Raw genomic sequence first — 18,163 nt, 5'->3', positions numbered from 1 at the left:
CTGTTAGCAGCGTGGTACTGTTAGCGGTGTGGAACTGTTAGCAGCGTGGTACTGTTAGCAGTGTGGTTCTGTTAGCAATGTGGTTCTGTTAGCAGTGTGGTACTGTTAGCAGTGTGGTGCAGTTAGCAGCGTGGTACTGTTAGCAGTGTGGTCTGTTAGCAGCGTGGTACTGTTAGCAGTGTGGTCTGTTAGCAGCGTGGTACTGTTAGCAGTGTGGTACTGTTAGCAGTGTGGTCTGTTAGCAGCATGGTACTGTTAGCAGTGTGGTGCTGTTAGCAGTGTGGTTCTGTTAGCAGCGTGGTGCTGTTAGCAGCGTGGTGCTGTTAGCAGTGTGGTGCTGTTAGCAGTGTGGTACTGTTAGCAGTGTGGTTCTGTTAGCAGCGTGGTACTGAAAGCAATGTGGATCTGTTAGCAGCATGGTATTGAATTGGGCCGCTCAAGGTGGCTGCATGTTGGAGCAGCTCTGTTACTTTCATTCTGAGATTTTGCTTTTGGAAACTTTAATTCCTCTTTTTCTGGATGTAAATCACAGTTTTTGGATGACTGTTTCCTCTGGTATCAGATGCTGTGCAGCTGGAAGGATTTTTACTGAAACGTTTTTAGTTTTGGACATTTGTTATGATGCGTAACCATGGCAACAAGGCAGTTTTTTTACAACCAAGAGCAGCTGATTAACATCTCAAAAGCTCAAATAATATCTCAACTACAGCCCCAAATCTCAAAAGAGTTGAAAAGGATGTTCTGTGGACGCATTCTCATCTACCTGCGAGCTGTCCTCTGCCTGACCACTGAGATCCTGGAACTAGCAGGAAACACGGCTCATGACAGCAGAAGGACAGGATCGTCCCTCAGCATCTACAGTTGGATGTCTGCAGCAACGAGGAGCTCAGCAGACTGCTGGGAGGAGTGGTCATCCCTCTGGGAGGAGTTCTGCCCGGCAATTGGGCGGTCCTACAGCCCAGGGGAACCGAGAGTCCAGCCAAGTCTGGGTGGATGGATCGGATGGGGGCATCTGCAGCCAGTTTCTTAGGATCTACTGTGGAATAGACCTTTACAAGAGATCCTTCCTGCCTACAGCCATCAGCATCTATAACATCTCTTAATGAAATGAGGATAACGAGTTACAACAACAAATAATTTCCCTTTGGGATTAATAAAGTATTTTTGAATTGAATTGAATTGCACAGTTAGTAGTGTGGTTCTGTTAGCAGCGGGGTACTGTTAGCAGCAAGGTTCTGTTAGTAGTGTGGTTCTGTTAGCAGCGGGGTACTGTTAGCAGTGTGATCCTGTTAGTGGTGTGGTATTGGTAGCAGCGCGGTCGCGTTAGCAGCATGATGATTGTACTGTGGCAACTGATGATGACTGCCTTCCAGATCCGTCTGGCAGACACAGAACATCCAAGTTTTCCCCGTGGAACTGAACTGTTCCGTAAAGTTCGGTCCGTGCAGGCAGGTGGAGGATCATGGAGACAGCTGCCATGACAGGCTGGAGGGGGGCCGAGAACTGAACCATGATGGCACAATTGCACAACTACAGCAGCTGCTGCTAGCTGTAGCATGTCCTGTGCTGCTAGGACTTCTGGAAAGAATAGGATATATTGAACTGAGAGTAATGTGGAATTGATGGAAGTCTAAAAGTTTACAAAATACATCTCTGGTAATAAGCACATGTGGAAAACACTCTTTTTGCATGTTTCCCACGTTATTTTGGAGGGGAAGGTTGAGATTGTCATCACTGCATGTTCCCATACAATGGCAAAATTGGTTCTCTGCATTTAACCCATCACACCTGAGATACACCCCGGTGGAGCAGTGGGCAGCTATGTAAGAGCCGAGGAGCAATTAGGTGTCTTGCTCAGAGACACCATGTCATTTGGGAATTGGGGAGTCTAACCGTGACCTTTATGAACATGTTTATGTGACCCCACAGCATCACATTTTTCCACGTGTTTACAATTGAAAACATTGTAAATTCATGTGTATGCAGAGCGTTTTTGTGAATCAATATAAAATTTGGGATATTGGAGTCATTTTTATTCAAAAATCCAGATTGCTGTCATCTGAAAACTCAAATTCCAGAGTTCATAACAGTTTGTGTTTTCAGTCTGAAGTATATTTTACATTTTATGGTTATTTTGTCAGTAAAATGACTACCGTAAATTATTGTCTGTCCTGTAATGATGTAGGCCAACAGAAGTGCTACTGCTGCTGCCACTGTTTGCACTTACAAATGTAGTGCAAAACATTAGAAATGTAAAGATTTATGAAATCATTTTTACATGATACATTTAATTTTTTAGAGATTAGAGTTGCTTTAAGGTATATTTTAGTCTTGGCCCTATTTGGGTGAGCTGCTTTCTACAGACTCGTTCGTATAACGGATCCGCAAAATGGCTGCAAAGACCAGTCCATCTTTATTTTGCCCCCAGGCCGTTCAAAGATCACTGATGGAGCCAGACATGAGTGTGGAGCAAAACTGGGCTGAACCACAGGCTAACTGTGACAGACGTCTTCGTGTTCTCAAAAACTTTTTTGTGTACGGGTATGGGTACATTATATAAAAAATAATTGATTGTTATCAGTCACACAAGGAAATAGGGATTTTATTCAGTTTGTCTTGGTGGGGTAGTTAAAGGGTTAAGTGACATCTCAACAGTTTGGTAACGGTCTATATTTGAAAAAGTTATGGGTTTGTTATATAAAAAAAAGTGATTGTTGTCATCAGTCGCCCAAAGAAATATGAAATGCCAAACAATTTTTTTTTTCCAGTTTCTCTTGGTGGGGTAGTTAAAGGGTTCAAATCTTGTAATTTGGTGGTCGCAGAAAATATACGTTGTCACTTCATCATGGCTCAGCTGTAAAATCAGGTCACCTTTGGACATGGCAACCATTTTGGCTCTGCTACTACCTCACTTTGCAGTGCAAAGATGCATCAGGTGTGGGGTGGCTTCGACCCCCCCTTTACCTCCTCGGTCCATTCAGGAGTCACACCAAGGCGGCCAGGTGTCAGCTTACAAGGTTAAAAATATTCCACAAAACCTCCCATCAAAACATTTGAACTGTCCCTTTAATGTGCAGCATCCTTTGTGTCTTCAAACACATCTCTGTTCCCAGTTTTGTCTTCCTCCATCCCTGTAACGTCTGATCCTTTTGTCTCCCTCCATCCTCCACACACACATTTCGCTGCTGCTGTTATGCAACACGGCCTCACCGTGTGATCATTACGTAACATCTCCTACTCCTCTGGAATACTGATGAGCAGCAGGACTGAAGCAATGATGGGAATGTTAAAAAAAAAAAACCATCAAACTGCTCCTTTGTTCTTCGGATGTTTCTGTGACACAATCGAGGCCAAAGCCGGTGTCCATCAAACGCCACTTTATTTCAGATTTTTACCAGACAAGGTTAGATATTACTACAGCTGCATGTATCAGAAACAGGATTACAAAAACATGTTTATATAAAAACAGAACAAAGGAAAAACATTAAAACCTCTGAGGATACAGAACGTCTTGTCCCTGGAGTATTGAAGGTACGATAAATAGTAAACAAAGTGTTATTGATGAGGAGCACTTTAAACCAGTAACATGCCATTTTTAACGCTTTATTTTACTATTTAAACTCATCTGCCGATTCATACGGCAGTTCTTTTGACAATTCTACGACACCGGCCTTTTATTTTTAAATCATCTGAAGTAGGTGCTACATTAAAATAAAATAAAAAACACAAGACAAACAAAATTCAGTTTTTAACAGTCGTTACCTAAAAGTGGTACTGAGCTAAAAACTCTTTTACAACCAAAAACACAACTATTTAGACTCTGAAACTTGTTAAACGTCATTTAACAAATCCGCTCGTTTTCAAGGTGCTTCACATCAGTCAAGTCTGCTACATATTTTTTTGTGATCTTTTTTTGTTGTTGTCAAAATAGAATCGTTTCGGCTCCCTTCATTCAATCTTATGCCAGATTCTCTTTTTAGGTGTAAAAATTAAAAGTTCCCTCGTTAGCTACTGTTGCCTGAACAGCACGGCGCGGCTAAACGTCAACTTTTGAACGTTAACGCAGAATAATACAGTTCTTAAAAATGTCTGTTAGTCTACACCATCAGGAAACTCAAATATTGTCAAACACAAAAGCACCAACTGGTCCAGCGTGTAGATCCAGATCTACTGTTGGATGCTTCTTTTTGTTCAGCTGATGCTTCGAGGGGCTGATGGAGCTGTCAATCAAACACAAGGCATCATAGCAAAGACGCTCTGCCTTTCCTTTCCCCAGTCTTTAGACAGAACCCTACAGATCACCACCCCCAGCTTCCAGCGATGATTTAAGTACACTTGGTGTGAAACTATCGAGGAGGAAAGGAAAACACGACTTTACTGGTTTCATGCATTGGGATCCTTAACAACCGAGGATCTAAACTTGGAAGCACAAACGACTTTGGGACATTTCTATTCAGTACATCGTGGCAAAGTTTTACACACAACATGGTTACTGAAATCAAACAAGCATTGATTACATAAGAGTATTATTGCCACGTTGTTTTCTTTTCTTTTCGAGATTGTGATTTTATGAGCACAAAAATGTGCACACAGAAAACGTGAAAAACTCCTAACAGTCTGTGTTCAATATATTACAGACTCAGCCGCTTTGGCAAAAAGAACTCCGTTCATCACCTCGGGTTCAAATCAAACTAAGGTGCCTTTAGTGTGCTCTCTGCTTCAACCAACACTGCTCTCTTAGCCCTACATTACCAATCAAAACAGGAAGTGTTCATAACGTTAACACAAATGTGCTCCGTTTATCCCCCCCCCTTTCTAGACACATGAGAAAAACATTATAAAACAAGTAAATAGATCCGTTTTAAAAACATCCAAAAGCACAGTTTACCCCATTAAATTCCCTGCTCGGTAATTTATTTCATTTTATAGGAGTTGTCTGACATTATGTCACAATCAACAGATGAGTTATTACCTTCAGAATAAATACAGCACTCTTTGACTATTTGGCAAATATTAAGATATTGTTGGGTTAATAAAGACAGACTCAGGTTTAAGTATTTACAAGGTTTAAAAACACACAGGCTCTGGGCCTGGCTACATCCTTTGTTTTATTTTGTTTAAAAAAAGAAAGAAACTGTGGGTGGAATCTGTCCTGTCACTACACTTTTAATAGCCAGAGACTCTAGCGCCCTCTACTGGCGGTGCGCAGTAAAACAAACTCCACAAATCCTCATGTCCCTCCACAGGTGAAGGCCCTGTACGTCAGACTAACACTCGTAAAGCTCACCTTTAATTAAAAAAAAAATCTTTCCTTCCATGTTAAAGCCATACATTTAAATAAACTGATTACATGAAGCTGATCAAAGATCATTAATAAAAAATACAGATTTTTTTTTTTTTTAATCACAGTAGCTTTAACTTTTCATGTTTGATTTTCCCTCACTATGGAAGCTACTGCGTGTCCCACCGTGCTACCTGCCTTTACACGGGAAGGGTTTTTAAAGGAAAAAAGTGCAAAGATGAGGCTAAGAACACGCCACCATGAAATGGAAGTAAGACTGTTTTTACACACCGTCGTTTTAAAGTGTTTCTGTGTGTGCACAGACAGTTTGGAAAAGGAAGAACCGTGACTGACCTGTAGCACTTGAAGCCTCCCCCGTGCTTTCCCCTAACACTCGTACCAACATGAGTCTTGCTCGTGTTTAGTTTCAGCCAGAGTTTAGTGCAACACACGAAAAAGAGATGGATGTAAAATACACAACCTTCTAATCCACCCTACTGGAGATTTATTCCCAAGAAGCTGTGTGGTGATAAAATTATTTAAAAGCTCGCTAATCTGCCGTACTTGCCTGCTCTTTTTGCAAATCGTGACTTTTCTTGAAATAAACCCCATTTTCCCATGTGCCTTTGAGCATGGGAGTACCCAGAACGGTCCGCCTCTTCTCTGAGTGTAGGAGCCAGGCGCTCTCCACAGGCCTACCTGTGACCACTGCTCCCATCATGCCTCACTGCCTGCCAGTGTATCCAAAACTCCAGCATCACGTCGAGACGGCAACTGGAGCTCGACACGGTGACTGGAGGTCAGTGGACAGTGCAAATATATGTTCCCTCTGTGTTTGTGTCTGTGTTGGATGTCTGCGGGGGAAGGAGTTCTGCTTCTGTCTCATTGATGCTTCGTTGATATATATATATATATATTTTTTTTTACAGAGGGCCGTACTTGGCCTCATAGCGGGCCAAGATATTCTTACAGCGCCCACAGTCCTTTCTCATCTCTGCAACTTGCTGCCTCAGCGCCGTGTTTTCCCGCTCTAGAAAGGAAGCGCGCACCGTGATCTGGTTCTCTTTCAGCCGCCGTGCATCACGAGAACGCTTCGCTGCCAGATTGTTCTTCTTCCTCCTGGACCAGTACTTCTCGTCCTACAGAAGGAAAACGAAAGTCAAGAAGAGGTCAAGTTGAAGTTCAACTCCACAAAAACAGAAAATGGATTTGAAATGACTTGTGTTGAGTGCTCTCTTTACTTTTCAAACTTATTTTATGGTTTCTTTTAGTCAAACTACCTTTTTCTCATCAGGAACAAACACTTTCTTGGCCTTCTTGATCATCGGCTGCGGTTTCAGCTCCTCGTCGGAGAACTTGTGCTTGCGCGGGTTGAACAGCTCTCCCCCGGGAACGCTGGACAGGACCAGATCTGTTGGATCCGGCTGGAAGTTGATGTCCACCTCAATGGCATCGGGATCGATAGGGGAGGGCGTGTTGCGTTCTGCAGAGTTGCACTCTGTGGGCAAAAAGAGAAAAAGTAAGTCTGGATGAAAGGGGGCCGCTCCAGAAAATCCTGAATCCACATCTGTCATTATTAATGTTTTACTTTGTTAGAATATTTTTAATAATTGATGCAGAATCACCATCTGAACATGCTCATTGAAGTTAATGGGAACTTGGAAATACTTAAATTAAATAAAAAAAACATTTCTCACTTGTAAGAATATACAGCATGTTTGTTTTGAAATTTCTGTGAGAGAAAGCTCTAAAACATCTTCAAGGACTTTGTCAGAAGAGTTTTTTCTCGTGAATTTAACAGCAGATGTTAATTTTTTGTATTATGCCGGCTTACCCAGTTCTCAGGTGACAAGAATCAAAAAATTATCTCAACCAACACGAACATGTCTCATCTTAGTTTCTCGTTTCAGTGATAACTGAGACTCGGAAAGTAGCGAACCACAGTTTTGTTTGGCAAAAATGTGTATGACGTGGAATAATAACATTTGTCTTTGCAGCGGGAGTGTCAGCAGGGTCTGTGTAGTTAAACTCTAAATAAATTACTAGTAGTGCAGGTGACGTCAGCTGTTCTTACTTTGCTTTTTGACACAAACGTTAAAAGTCTTTCTCTTTTTTGAGACAAATCTAAAGACATTTGAAAAATGTTTAAATCCCATCATCTATGCTATTAATTAAAAACCTCTATCACTTACCCTTTTTCTTCACTTCCACTTCTGCAGTTGCCTCCACAGGCAAAGACTCCTCCTCCTGTCCTTCCTCTTCTTCTTCTTCCTGCTCTTCATCCTCTTCTAGTTTAGCGGGTTGTAAGGTTGTGACTGTCACAGGTTCCTCTGGGTCTGAGGTGGCTGTGGAGGAAGGAGCAGAATTTGGGGTGGAGGCTGAAACTTCAGCTGCAGGAGCAGAAGCAGGAGGAGGAGAGGAAGTAACTGTGTCAGCTAATTCAGGAGGTTTGGGAACAGATTTGCCTTTCCCATCAACTGAAGTCAGAGTCCTCTGCAGCTCCTCTTCCTCCAGGCTCACAGGGATGCCGTTCTCCAGGAGGAACTCATCCAGGTCCATGTACTCCAGGTGGAAGGTCTCCCCATCATAAGGAATGGTCTTCTCCCAGATGGCAGGGGTCAAGGAGGCTGATACGCCTCCACTGCCGCCAACACCACCCCCTGTTCCTCCTCTTGCACCTCCACCCTCACTGGACGCCACCGCCCCACCTCCCTCGCCATCATCGGAGCAGCTCTGCTTTTCTTTCTCTAGATCTGTATAAAGACAATGAGGTTTGAATAGTTGTCAGTGAAATGTTCTGCTGTGCACACGTGACCTCGAGGGTCTAAAACAAAGAAACCGCACGTACAGCTGGAAGTGGGACTGAATTTACATGCAACCTAAAAACTGCACAAACAAAATAATGTTATACACCGTCAACGATGCTGAAGGAGTTTGTGCAAAACTGGAATAATGCAGAATGAGGCGTCACAGAAGTCACATTAGTCTCACTTGTTCCACACATGATGCAACCCTAAATAAAACCCTGCAAGATGCAGATCAAATCAAACCCATGTCCCGAGTGAAACGCCAAGCATTGCCTCCGTCTCCAGGTGCATTTACGGTCTGCTTCCTCAGCTTTAAAACCAGCCCAGACAAGTGGGAACTTTTTGTTCTTTTCTGCTTCCTCGCAGCCTGGAGAGGAAATGAGCCACGCGCAACACATGGCGTACAACCCGCACTGACAACAAACACCGCCCGCCATTTTTTAATAAAAACACACCTAAGGACCTCTGGCAAGAGATTAGATGACGTTTCTGTAGTTTGAACCTTCGTCAAACTTCGAGTTGATCCAACTGACAAAAGCATCACTTAAAGCTTACCGTCGTCGCATTCCTCCAGGATATTAGGAGGTGGGATGTCCATAATCTTCTTCAAAACAAAAGGGAAGGACTTCTGTGGAGCCGCCGGAGCGACATTAAGGCTGGGTTGAAGTGCCACCACCACTGCCGCTTTGCCAGGCATCGTTTCTTGCCAAGCTCCGAAGAAGACACCGGGACAGTGTTGGTAGCGACACCGCAACTCGCAAACCGTCCGAAGGAAACAAGAAGTACCGGGAATTCTACTTTATTTGCGACTCCTGCTCGTGTCGGAGTTTATATGTCAACAATACAGCTTAAAGACGCGGAAAAAAACAACTTGTTCCCTGTACCCACCGAGCGTTCTCATTGGATATTCATGAGTCACGTGCCGCGCCCTTCACAGAATACTGGATGGTGATTCGTTGACTCTGTTGCGTGCCACGCCCCTAAGAGAATAGTGGAAGCTGATTGGTTGTCACTGCTTTTGTTCATGAATATATGCGTCACGTTACTGAATATGCACGACTCTAGTGTATTTCATTAGTTTCTAATTTTAAAGCGAAAAATATGAGTTTATTCAGATAAAATTATGAGTTGCAGCACTGCTATACAGTTACACTAAATTAACGAGAATATATTTGAGATGATTATATCGGCTTAAAATGCGGGGAGTCGGTGACGGAAAACACATTGAAATTTCCGCCCCTTGATTTTGACTAGAAACAGAGCTGCCTCTAAAACACAGGAAGTCTGCCCCTGAAAAAAAAAAAAAAAAACTTCTCGTCACTTGCAGGAACATGACACTCGTGGCCAAACACGTGCGATCCGCCCACGTCCCCCCCTCCCCCTCTCGGAAGAACAACCTGTCGCGGGGGCGGAGCTCCAGCTCTGCCTTCACGTGCAAGTCAATGCGAGTAAGAGAGCGCGCGCTCACCGTTCACTAATTAAACTGCCGAAATGGGACATTTTGTTTATTTCTATTTTTCTGCATTCCCCACGTGATTTCTAATAAAATAAATTGTTCGCGCATGCAACACGGTTTTCTTTCTGAGCACGCTCAGAATATTTCATTACAATTTAACTAATGCTTTATATCAAGTGCTAGTTTCACATGTCCTTATTGCACAGCTTGCTGGCTATTAACAGGGTGTACTTACACTCAGGTTTTATGTTTGGACTCAGTAACAACATTTAACTTTAGCAGAGATGTTATTTTTAAATACAGCAAAATAAAGTCCCAAAGAGGACTCCGGTAAATAAGATCTGGAAGGGAAGGATAGACTAATTTTATTGTTTGCATCCACTAAATAAATATACATGATATGAGTGTTTTGCAATAACATTAGTGGCTCATTTTCATTTCAAAACTGAGCCTCAATGCTGATGAAAACCTAGTTTAGTTAAAACTACATGCCACGTTCAGTTACCTCTCCGTACCCACCGATACAAATACTGGATCCTGTATGTTTGCTGCCACATCCATTGTTTTATAATAAAAGAGATCTAATTTTCTCCAGCTCCTTGTCTGCATCCTTGGGGCCAACCAACCGTGGCACCATCATGTGACTGGTGTGTTAATTAAATGTGCAAACATGAGAGCACGTCTTGATTTTTTTCCTTAATTAATCATAATACAACTAAGCAAACTTGTTTGTGTATAAAATATTAACAAAACTGTTATGATAGGTTTTCTTATGTAGTTTGAGTTTGTGGGTCTTTAGTTTTTTTTTTTCGGTCAGACTACTTCTGCATCTCAATGTCCTGAACACCGTCTGTACATAAAATCATCACAGACCTTAAAAACTATAGTTTCGTACCTCTGTATAATCACAAGAAGAAGAACGAGCACCGGATGTATCCATCTTTGGAGTCAACCTGATTCAATACGGTCGCCACAGCTGATCAATGCCAACTCAAAAGTGTCTATAACTTAGTGTTTTACAGATTTTGAGCTAAAAATTGGTAGGCTACTTGCCGAGAGTCACCCCCACACATACTGAGTTTTACCAAATCACGTGAGCTCTTTATTTAACATGTTGGCATGTGATGTGCTGGGTGGTGTGCATTTGTAAAGAAAAGCTAGTCGCTTGTTTGTGCACATGTGATGGCATTTCTCTGGTGATTCATACTCTACACGAAGGAGAAATCAAACCTACAGTTATGCAGAGCATGGTACAAAACATTTTACAATAATCTGCAGGTTTATACAAAGGCCTGTGCAGACTTTTTCTGTTTAGTCTGTAGTGCCAGCTGACCTCCAAAATCAAGCTTCTTTAATTAAAAAACAAATACCCTCAGTAACTGAATGGTTCTGACTGTCAAAATATACATTTTTTTTCTACTTATGAATCTAAATTCCTGTGCACACTGTTGCATATTTTAAAAGTTGGCCAATAGAATTATTGAAGGAAAAGGAGGCCTATCTGAATAACTTGTTGCTCATATAAACATCTCTAAACGAAAGAAACATGAGCAAGAAAGTACTTTTAAAGCAAAAAAAAAAAAAAAAATGAATGTCCAGAAAAATATTCAAGGACACAATGAAGCCCAGGCTGATGACAGTTTGTTTGCTGCGTCATGTTATGACTTGATGGTGAAATGCTGCTGACATGATGCATGAAACTTGGGACCTAACTTTGATCCTCAGACTCATCCTGTTATGACTGTACCATGAGTGACATAACAATCCTACATGATCAGAGCAGCCCGGTGGGATGGCTGTCAGGTGGTGTTTTTAACATGTTATATTTTGATGCCTTGCATTTTAATCTAATTTATCTACCATTAAACAAAAACTTGGCATTGCTTTCAAACAATCCTTATAAGTACACTGGAATACATTTAAAGTAAAAAGTACATAATAATATAATGTTTATAGGTTTCTGCTCATGCTCCAAATCAGTTTTACATTAAGTGCTGCATTAAAAGTTTTAAGAAAGGCTTTCCTGTTCTGTTAAGTTTAATGAAACAGAAATAAATGCTCACCAATGTCATCAAAGGCAGGGAAGGAATAGTCAGCTAGAGCCTTCAGCAGGTCAGGAAGGTCGCCCCTTTCCCCAAACACAATCTGGTTTGCTGCTGACATGACGAACAACCTGTAAAACACCAAGTTTAGACTAAAACACGAGTCCGGTTGAGGAGATACAGCTCAAACTGGGAGCGCAAGACCGCGTGCAACTTCTCTGTGACTTCTTATAACTTCTCAACATCACGGGAAGCCTGCATGTGTCCGACCCGCACAGATTTAATAAGCAACAAAAGCCACGCCCCATCGCCTTGATTTTATTGGAGTGCAGCCTGTCAATCAAACCGTAGTCCTATCAGCGAACAAGCGGGGGGCGGGCCTTGATTACCACAGCAAGATCTTAGACGGTTTATAAACATCTGCACGTGCAAGGAAACTTGTTTCTCCGCCCGAAGCAACACTGACATCTAGTGTTAGCTTTATAAACTACAAATATAGTCTTTGTTTTTTTTTTACTGAACATCTGAATACAAGTAAAACATATGGACAGAATTTGGTCTTTATACTTCAGACCTCTGCCCCTTCTTCATTAGTCTCTTATTTCCACTGCTCTGAAAAAAAAACTTTTGTCATATAAGATATTTTAAATTATGACCGCATCTAGGCCGCGTTATTGAATTTTAAGATCCCAGATTATAAAGTCATTCTTATGAAACAGTATCTCACAATTTTGACTTTGCCGCAGAAAGTAGCCTCTACACATAAGAGAAAATTAACTTCAGCCATAAAATGACAAAGATGACAATTTCATCAGACTTTCTTTTATTGTGAACACAAACTTTTAGCCTGAAATTTAATGACACGAGATAGAAAATCTATTTATTACACTGGATCCATTTTATACACAAGTCTGTTCTGCTCTTCGTCTCAGAGACGAAAGAATTAAAAACTCGTCAGTAAAGATGTGAGGGAGAAATGTGCAAAGGACTTTCCACAAAGAGTAATCTGTTTTTAAACAACATTCAACTTTTTTTTTTGAGTAAAACGAACACCATAAGTGGATTATACAGTTTAACATAAAATTATAATGAATATTGTTTGCATTTGCAGCACAACATATTAAAAAATTTAACAAATTCACAAAAACACAATTATAGACTTTACACTCCTTGTACCTGTCTCCCCATTAATGATCCCCTCATATAAGTTTATAATCATTTAAAGTTTACTTTATTAAAACAGTTGTTCTCTATACAATTCTACTTGGTTTTATTTAATTTAAAGCTATGTTCCTTTATTTTTTTAGCAATGCTGCCATGTTTTTAAAATTATATGTTATTACACATATAATGAAATCATATGTACATTTATGGAAATTTATTGAGATAATGCCTTTTAATTTGAAATTATTTTATTAATGTCTATATTATTCATATATTTTTACAACTTCTGATGTGTAAAAAAAAATCCTCTATTCAAAAAAGTATTTTTTTGTAATTATATTGTTTTCATAAAATAAGTACATTCTTTGGATAAAAATGTTTTGAACATTTAAAATTTTTTTTACATCGATTATTTTGCTGCAACAACTTTACATTTTCAGTTTTTATTCATTTAAAGAATACACCTGGAAACGATGAACAATAAAGAGGTCCGTAGAGTAATAAAATAAATGGTTTAAGACTTAAATATGGATCACAACAATAAGGAATAAATATCTGTGTATTAAAAAACTGCAGTTTCTGCCATAAGTAATAACAAAAGTCACAATAAACTTGTGGTGCACTGTCGGGGCTTTCAAGGTTTCCATAGAAAGCCCTGAATGGTTTTATTTTTTTAAGATAAGTTGCAGAAAGCATACTTCTGCAGCTGCAATAGACAAAGACAAACTAAAAACCTTGCACCTGTGCAGTTGTAGTTCAGAGTTAACATTAGTTTTAATATTTACAGTTAAATTATTTTCCATCCTGTGTGGATCCTCATGTGTCGGTTTAAACGTGACTTTTGGTTAAATGCTTCTCCACACACATCACAAGCAAGTTTCTCTCCTGTGTGGCTTCTCACGTGCGTGTTCAAGTTCGTCTTCCGGCTAAACCTTTGTCCACAGACCTCACAAGCGAACGGTTTCTCTCCTGTATGGGTTCTTTTGTGTGCGACTAAAGTTGGTTTTTGGTTAAATCTTTGTCCGCATACATCACAGCCAAACGGCTTCTCTCCTGTGTGAATTCTCTTGTGTGTATTTAAGTTGGTCTTTCGACTAAACATCTGTCCACATACGTCACAATGAAATGGTTTTTGCCCGGTGTGGATTCTCTTGTGTGACATCAAAGATCCCTGTTGCGTAAATGTTCGTCCACAAATGTCACACACGAACGGTTCGTCTCCTGTGTGGATTCTCCTGTGCGTCTCCAAACTCTTCTTACAAATAAATCTTTGTCTACAAACATCACATCCAAAAGGTTTTTGTCCTGTGTGGATTCTCATGTGTTTGTTTAAATGTGTCCTCCTGCTTAATCCTCGTCCGCATACAACACATTCAAACGGTTTCTGTCCTGTGTGGATTCTCATATGTGTGATTAAAGTTGACTTTTGGGTAAAACGTTGTCCACAAAAATCACAGCCAAATGGTTTTTCGCCAGTGTGGATTCTTGCATGGATGTCCAGAGTTGTCTTTCGGGTAAATCTTTGTCCACACACATCACAAACAAACGGTTTTTCTCCTGAGTGAATTTCTAGGTGTGATTTTAAATCTGTTTTTCTTGTAAATGTTTTATCACAATTATTACAACTAAACAATTTCTGAACTTTTCCCTCTGAGTCAACATTACTTTTTACTCTACAAACTTTTTTCTGAGCAAAACAACCAGTTGATACCATTCTTGAATTACTTGTTTCATGTTCAGGAAAAGACCAGTGGTTAAATTGTTTATCACCCTCAGAGGAGCTGAAAGATGTGTTCGCAGTGTTTACACCTGACTCAGATGTCCTACTCGCCTTCCAGTCATCATCACTGCCTTTAGCTTCTGCTCCAGAGTCAGCTTCATGCACCAGCCAATATTCAGGATTGTCCACATCATCGTCCTCTTCATCATCTTCATCACTGACTTCAGTCTCAAAGGAGTTGGAATCGTCTTCAGAGGTCTTTAGATCAGGGTTAATTGTAGTTTCTGCTTCTCCACAGTTCTCTCCACTGGTTGCAGCTTTTATCTGGTCAGCTGAGCTGCAGGATGGAAAATCTTCCCCTTTTATTTGGCGTTTTTGAAGATGTGAGAACAGATGTTTCTCTTCTTCATACTCTCTCTTAAGAGGAGAGGCAATGAGTGAAAACATGGAGGCATCCACCTCCTTCTTCTCATCAAGCCGTTCTCCCCTCAAACAAGTCCAGAGTTCCTCGTCTTCCTCTTTTATGTGCAGCGGGTCCACACCAGGCCTCCATTCTTCAGAAGAATCTTTGTCCTCTCCATCCAGTCTGGTCCATAGTTCCTCCTCTTCCTCCTTTATGTGGACAGGGTCCACACCAGACCGCCATCCTTCAGGCGTTTCTTCTTTAATGAGCATCAGCTGTTGAGCATCTAGGAGGAGGACAGGAACACAAAATGAACAGCTGTAGAGTTTGTTCACTGCTCGACTGTCCAAATATCTAATTCTGAATGACAAAAAACTTCCTGAAACGTAAACCTGATGAGACGGTTTTGGCTGCCTCGCAAATGACAGCAAGAAAATAAAGAAACAGTTTCCCTTTGGAACAAATTAAATTTTCATTTATTTATTTTTAGTAAGTTTTACAGCATGCTTAGCTTAAAGCATCATGTTTCTGAGTTTTTTTATGCTAAAGCACCAAAAGCATGTGGGTCCTACTGCAATTCATCCTCCTATTGAATTGTTAAAATTTTATTATTGCTCAATATGATTAGACACATTTTGGGTAAAAAATGTAGTTACATATTAAAACATAGAATTCAGGAGAAAAAGAAAAACCCTACACAACTCTGGCACAAAAACAGAAACTAATATACCTTCCTGAGACTTTGGCCAATCTGAGCCCAGTTCTTTGTGCTTCACGTGTGTCCAGGCCTGCATGCAGTGTCATAAGCAACGCTGCTCCTACACACATTCTCAGCCAGTCTGGCTAACATGATTGTGGCAGCACGCACAGTAACACACAGCTTTATTTGATTTTGTTTACCCCCCTACAAAAAAAATTAAAAAATGGTCACTGATACACAGTAGAGATCAAAGTCAAACACTTTACCATCTCAAAGTTTGATGATTCAAAACGCTTTTGTATTTGGTTCAATGAGAAAGACTTGAGATGGTTGAGAATTTAAATGGCAGACTTTTAACGATAATCAGATTGTATGATTTTAGCCTCCTTTTAGTAAATTTGAAAATAAAACGCAGAAGGTGTATGTCGTATGGGAGGTTGGACACTAAAGAGGGCGAGAAGGACTTGTGCCAATTGGCGAGAAAGAGGGATCAGGCTGGAAAGGATGTGCAGCAGGTTAGGCTTGTTAAAGAAAGGAATAGTAATGTGAGGAGAGTGTGACGGGAAGATGGAAGGAGTACTTTGAGGAGCTAATGAATGAAAAGAATGAAAGAGAAAGAAGAGTAGAGGTCATAGAACTGTGGACTAGGAAGTGGGAAAGATTAGTGAGGGTGAAGTTCAGAAAGCTCTGAAAAGAATGAAAAAAGGAAAGGCAATAGGACCTGATGACATACCAGTGGAGGTTTGGAAATGTCTTGGAGAGATGGCAGTGAGGTTTTTGACGCAAAAATTCAATGGCATATTTGTGGGTGAAAAAAATGCCTGAGGAATGGAAAAGTGTGCTGGTGCCCATTTTTAAGAACAAGGGTGATGTACAGAGTTGTAGCAACTAAAGGAGAATTAAGTTGATGAGTCACACAATGAAGATCTGGGGGAGAGTTATGGAAGTTAGACTTAGACGAGAGGCAATTATTAGTGAGCAGCAGTATGGTTTCATACCAAGAAAGAGCACCACAGATGCCATCTTTGCTTTGAGGATGCTGATGGAGAAGTACAGAGAGGGTCAGAAAAAACTCCATTGTCTTTGTGGATTTAGAAAAAACATATAAAGAGTGCTGAGGGAGAAGGTGTAGTACTGCACGAGGAAATTTGGAGTGGCAGAGAAGTATGGTAGGCTGGTTCAGGACATGTATGAGGACTGCAGGTCAGTGGTGAGATGTGCTGTAGGAGTGACAGATAGCTTCAAGGATCAGCTCTGAGCCCCTTCTTGCTTGCTCTGGTGATGGATTGACTAACAGATTCAAGGATTCAAGGTTCTTTATTAGTCATTCGCATCGCATGTGATACATGAGGTGGAACAAAATTGTGTACAGAGGGTCCCAGTTACATCAAACAATAGCAAAAATATAAAGTGTAAAAAGAAACAGTAAGTAAGGATCTAAGATATCAACTAAGATACACGATAAACGCCCAATGGTACACTAAAAGATATACGCTAGTCACCAATAGTGCAAAAAAATACACCGAACAACAGCAGCACGGTTCTCATAGGTGCTGTTTGGCTATAATTTACACGCTTAATGCAAGCACTAACATAAACTAGGATTTATTCAAAGCATGCAACAAAAATACAGAAACAAGGTGCCAAAAGTGAAAAAGAAATAAATCTACAGCAGTGGTCCTATTGGCAGAGTGGTTCTGATGACAGTGAGGTTCTCTTAGCAACATGGTCTAGTTAGCACCATGGTTCAGTTAGCGGCGTGGTCTTGTTAGCAGGTCCCATCAGCAGCTTGATGTTAATAATAACCACAGCAGCTGCACTCCAGAACCGGGTCTGGCAGACAGAAAACATCCATGGTTTCCCCGTGGAACCAAGCGGGTCCGCAAAGTTCGGTCCGTGCAGGCAGATGGAGGATCTTGTTAGCAGGTCCTGTCAGCAGCTTGATGGTAACAGTGACTGCAGCAGCTGCCCTCCCAGACTACCCTCCAGAACCGGGTCCGTCAGACAGAAAACATCTAAGGTTTCCCTGCAGAACCGAATGGGTCCGTAGAGTTCGGTCCGTGCAGGCAGATGGAGGATCATGGAGACAGCCGCCATGACTGGAAGGACTGAACCACAATGGCAGGATGGCACGATGGCAAGGCAGCGACATAGAAAACTCCACTTGTGTTGCTGTCAAACCCGTACCGTGGATGTGCAATGTAGGTGCAAAAAAAATAAAAAATAAATTTTAAAAAAGCAACAGTAAGTTGGTCTTGTTCCCGGTGAGAGTTGGACTCCGCCAAGGTTGCCCTTTGTCACCGATTCTGTTCATAACTTTTATGGACAGAATTTCTAGGCGCAGCCAAGGTGTTGAGGGGATCCGTTTTGATGGCCTTAGGATTGCATCTCTGCTTTTTGCAGATGATGTGGTCTTATTGGCTTCATCAAATCGTGATCTATAGCTTTCGCTGGAGCGGTTCGCAGCCGAATGCGACGCGGCCGGGATGAAGATCAGCTCCTCCAAATCCGAGGCCATGGTCTTGAGCCGGAAAAGGGTAGAGTGCCCTCTCTGGGTCAGGGAGGAGGTCCTACCCCAAGTGGAGGAGTT

General features: G+C 41.2%; 2 protein-coding genes across 2 annotated transcripts in view; both read right to left on the bottom strand.

Annotated features, from left to right (window-relative positions):
* Positions 1 to 3,362: 3,362 nt before the first annotated feature.
* On the bottom strand, positions 3,363 to 8,976 carry tefb (TEF transcription factor, PAR bZIP family member b). Its single transcript, XM_037688876.1, has 4 exons — positions 8,644 to 8,976; positions 7,474 to 8,034; positions 6,562 to 6,779; positions 3,363 to 6,420 (listed from the first exon to the last, which is right to left on the bottom strand). Exons 1-4 carry the CDS (start codon positions 8,783 to 8,785, stop codon positions 6,205 to 6,207), a joined length of 1,137 nt encoding a protein of 378 aa, XP_037544804.1. The 5' UTR covers positions 8,786 to 8,976; the 3' UTR covers positions 3,363 to 6,204.
* Positions 8,977 to 13,537: 4,561 nt separating this feature from the next.
* Positions 13,538 to 18,163, bottom strand: part of LOC119421095 (gastrula zinc finger protein XlCGF26.1) — a 6,927-nt gene continuing 2,301 nt past the window's right edge. Inside the window, exon 2 of the mRNA XM_037688493.1 lies at positions 13,538 to 15,159. Within this exon, the coding sequence (XP_037544421.1) occupies positions 13,538 to 15,159 (1,622 nt within the window). The remainder of the gene's footprint in view (positions 15,160 to 18,163) is intronic.

This window comes from Nematolebias whitei, chromosome 15 (genome assembly GCF_014905685.2).
Source record: "Nematolebias whitei isolate Nwh7 chromosome 15, NemWhi1, whole genome shotgun sequence".
Lineage (NCBI taxonomy): Eukaryota > Metazoa > Chordata > Actinopteri > Cyprinodontiformes > Rivulidae > Nematolebias > Nematolebias whitei.
Note: the sequence above shows the minus strand (reverse complement) of the source record. Positions and strands in the feature narration are given on the sequence as shown.

Bases quoted from the DNA above. Each gene is read 5' to 3' on its own strand.
- tefb (XM_037688876.1), bottom strand. From the start codon at position 8,785: ATGCCTGGCAAAGCGGCAGTGGTGGTGGCACTTCAACCCAGCCTTAAT. The intron at 8,035-8,643 runs GTAAGCTTTAAG...GTCTTTATACAG, and splicing joins CCTGGAGGAATGCGACGACG to ATCTAGAGAAAGAAAAGCAG. The intron at 6,780-7,473 runs GTAAGTGATAGA...TTTTGCCCACAG, and splicing joins AGTGGAAGTGAAGAAAAAGG to AGTGCAACTCTGCAGAACGC.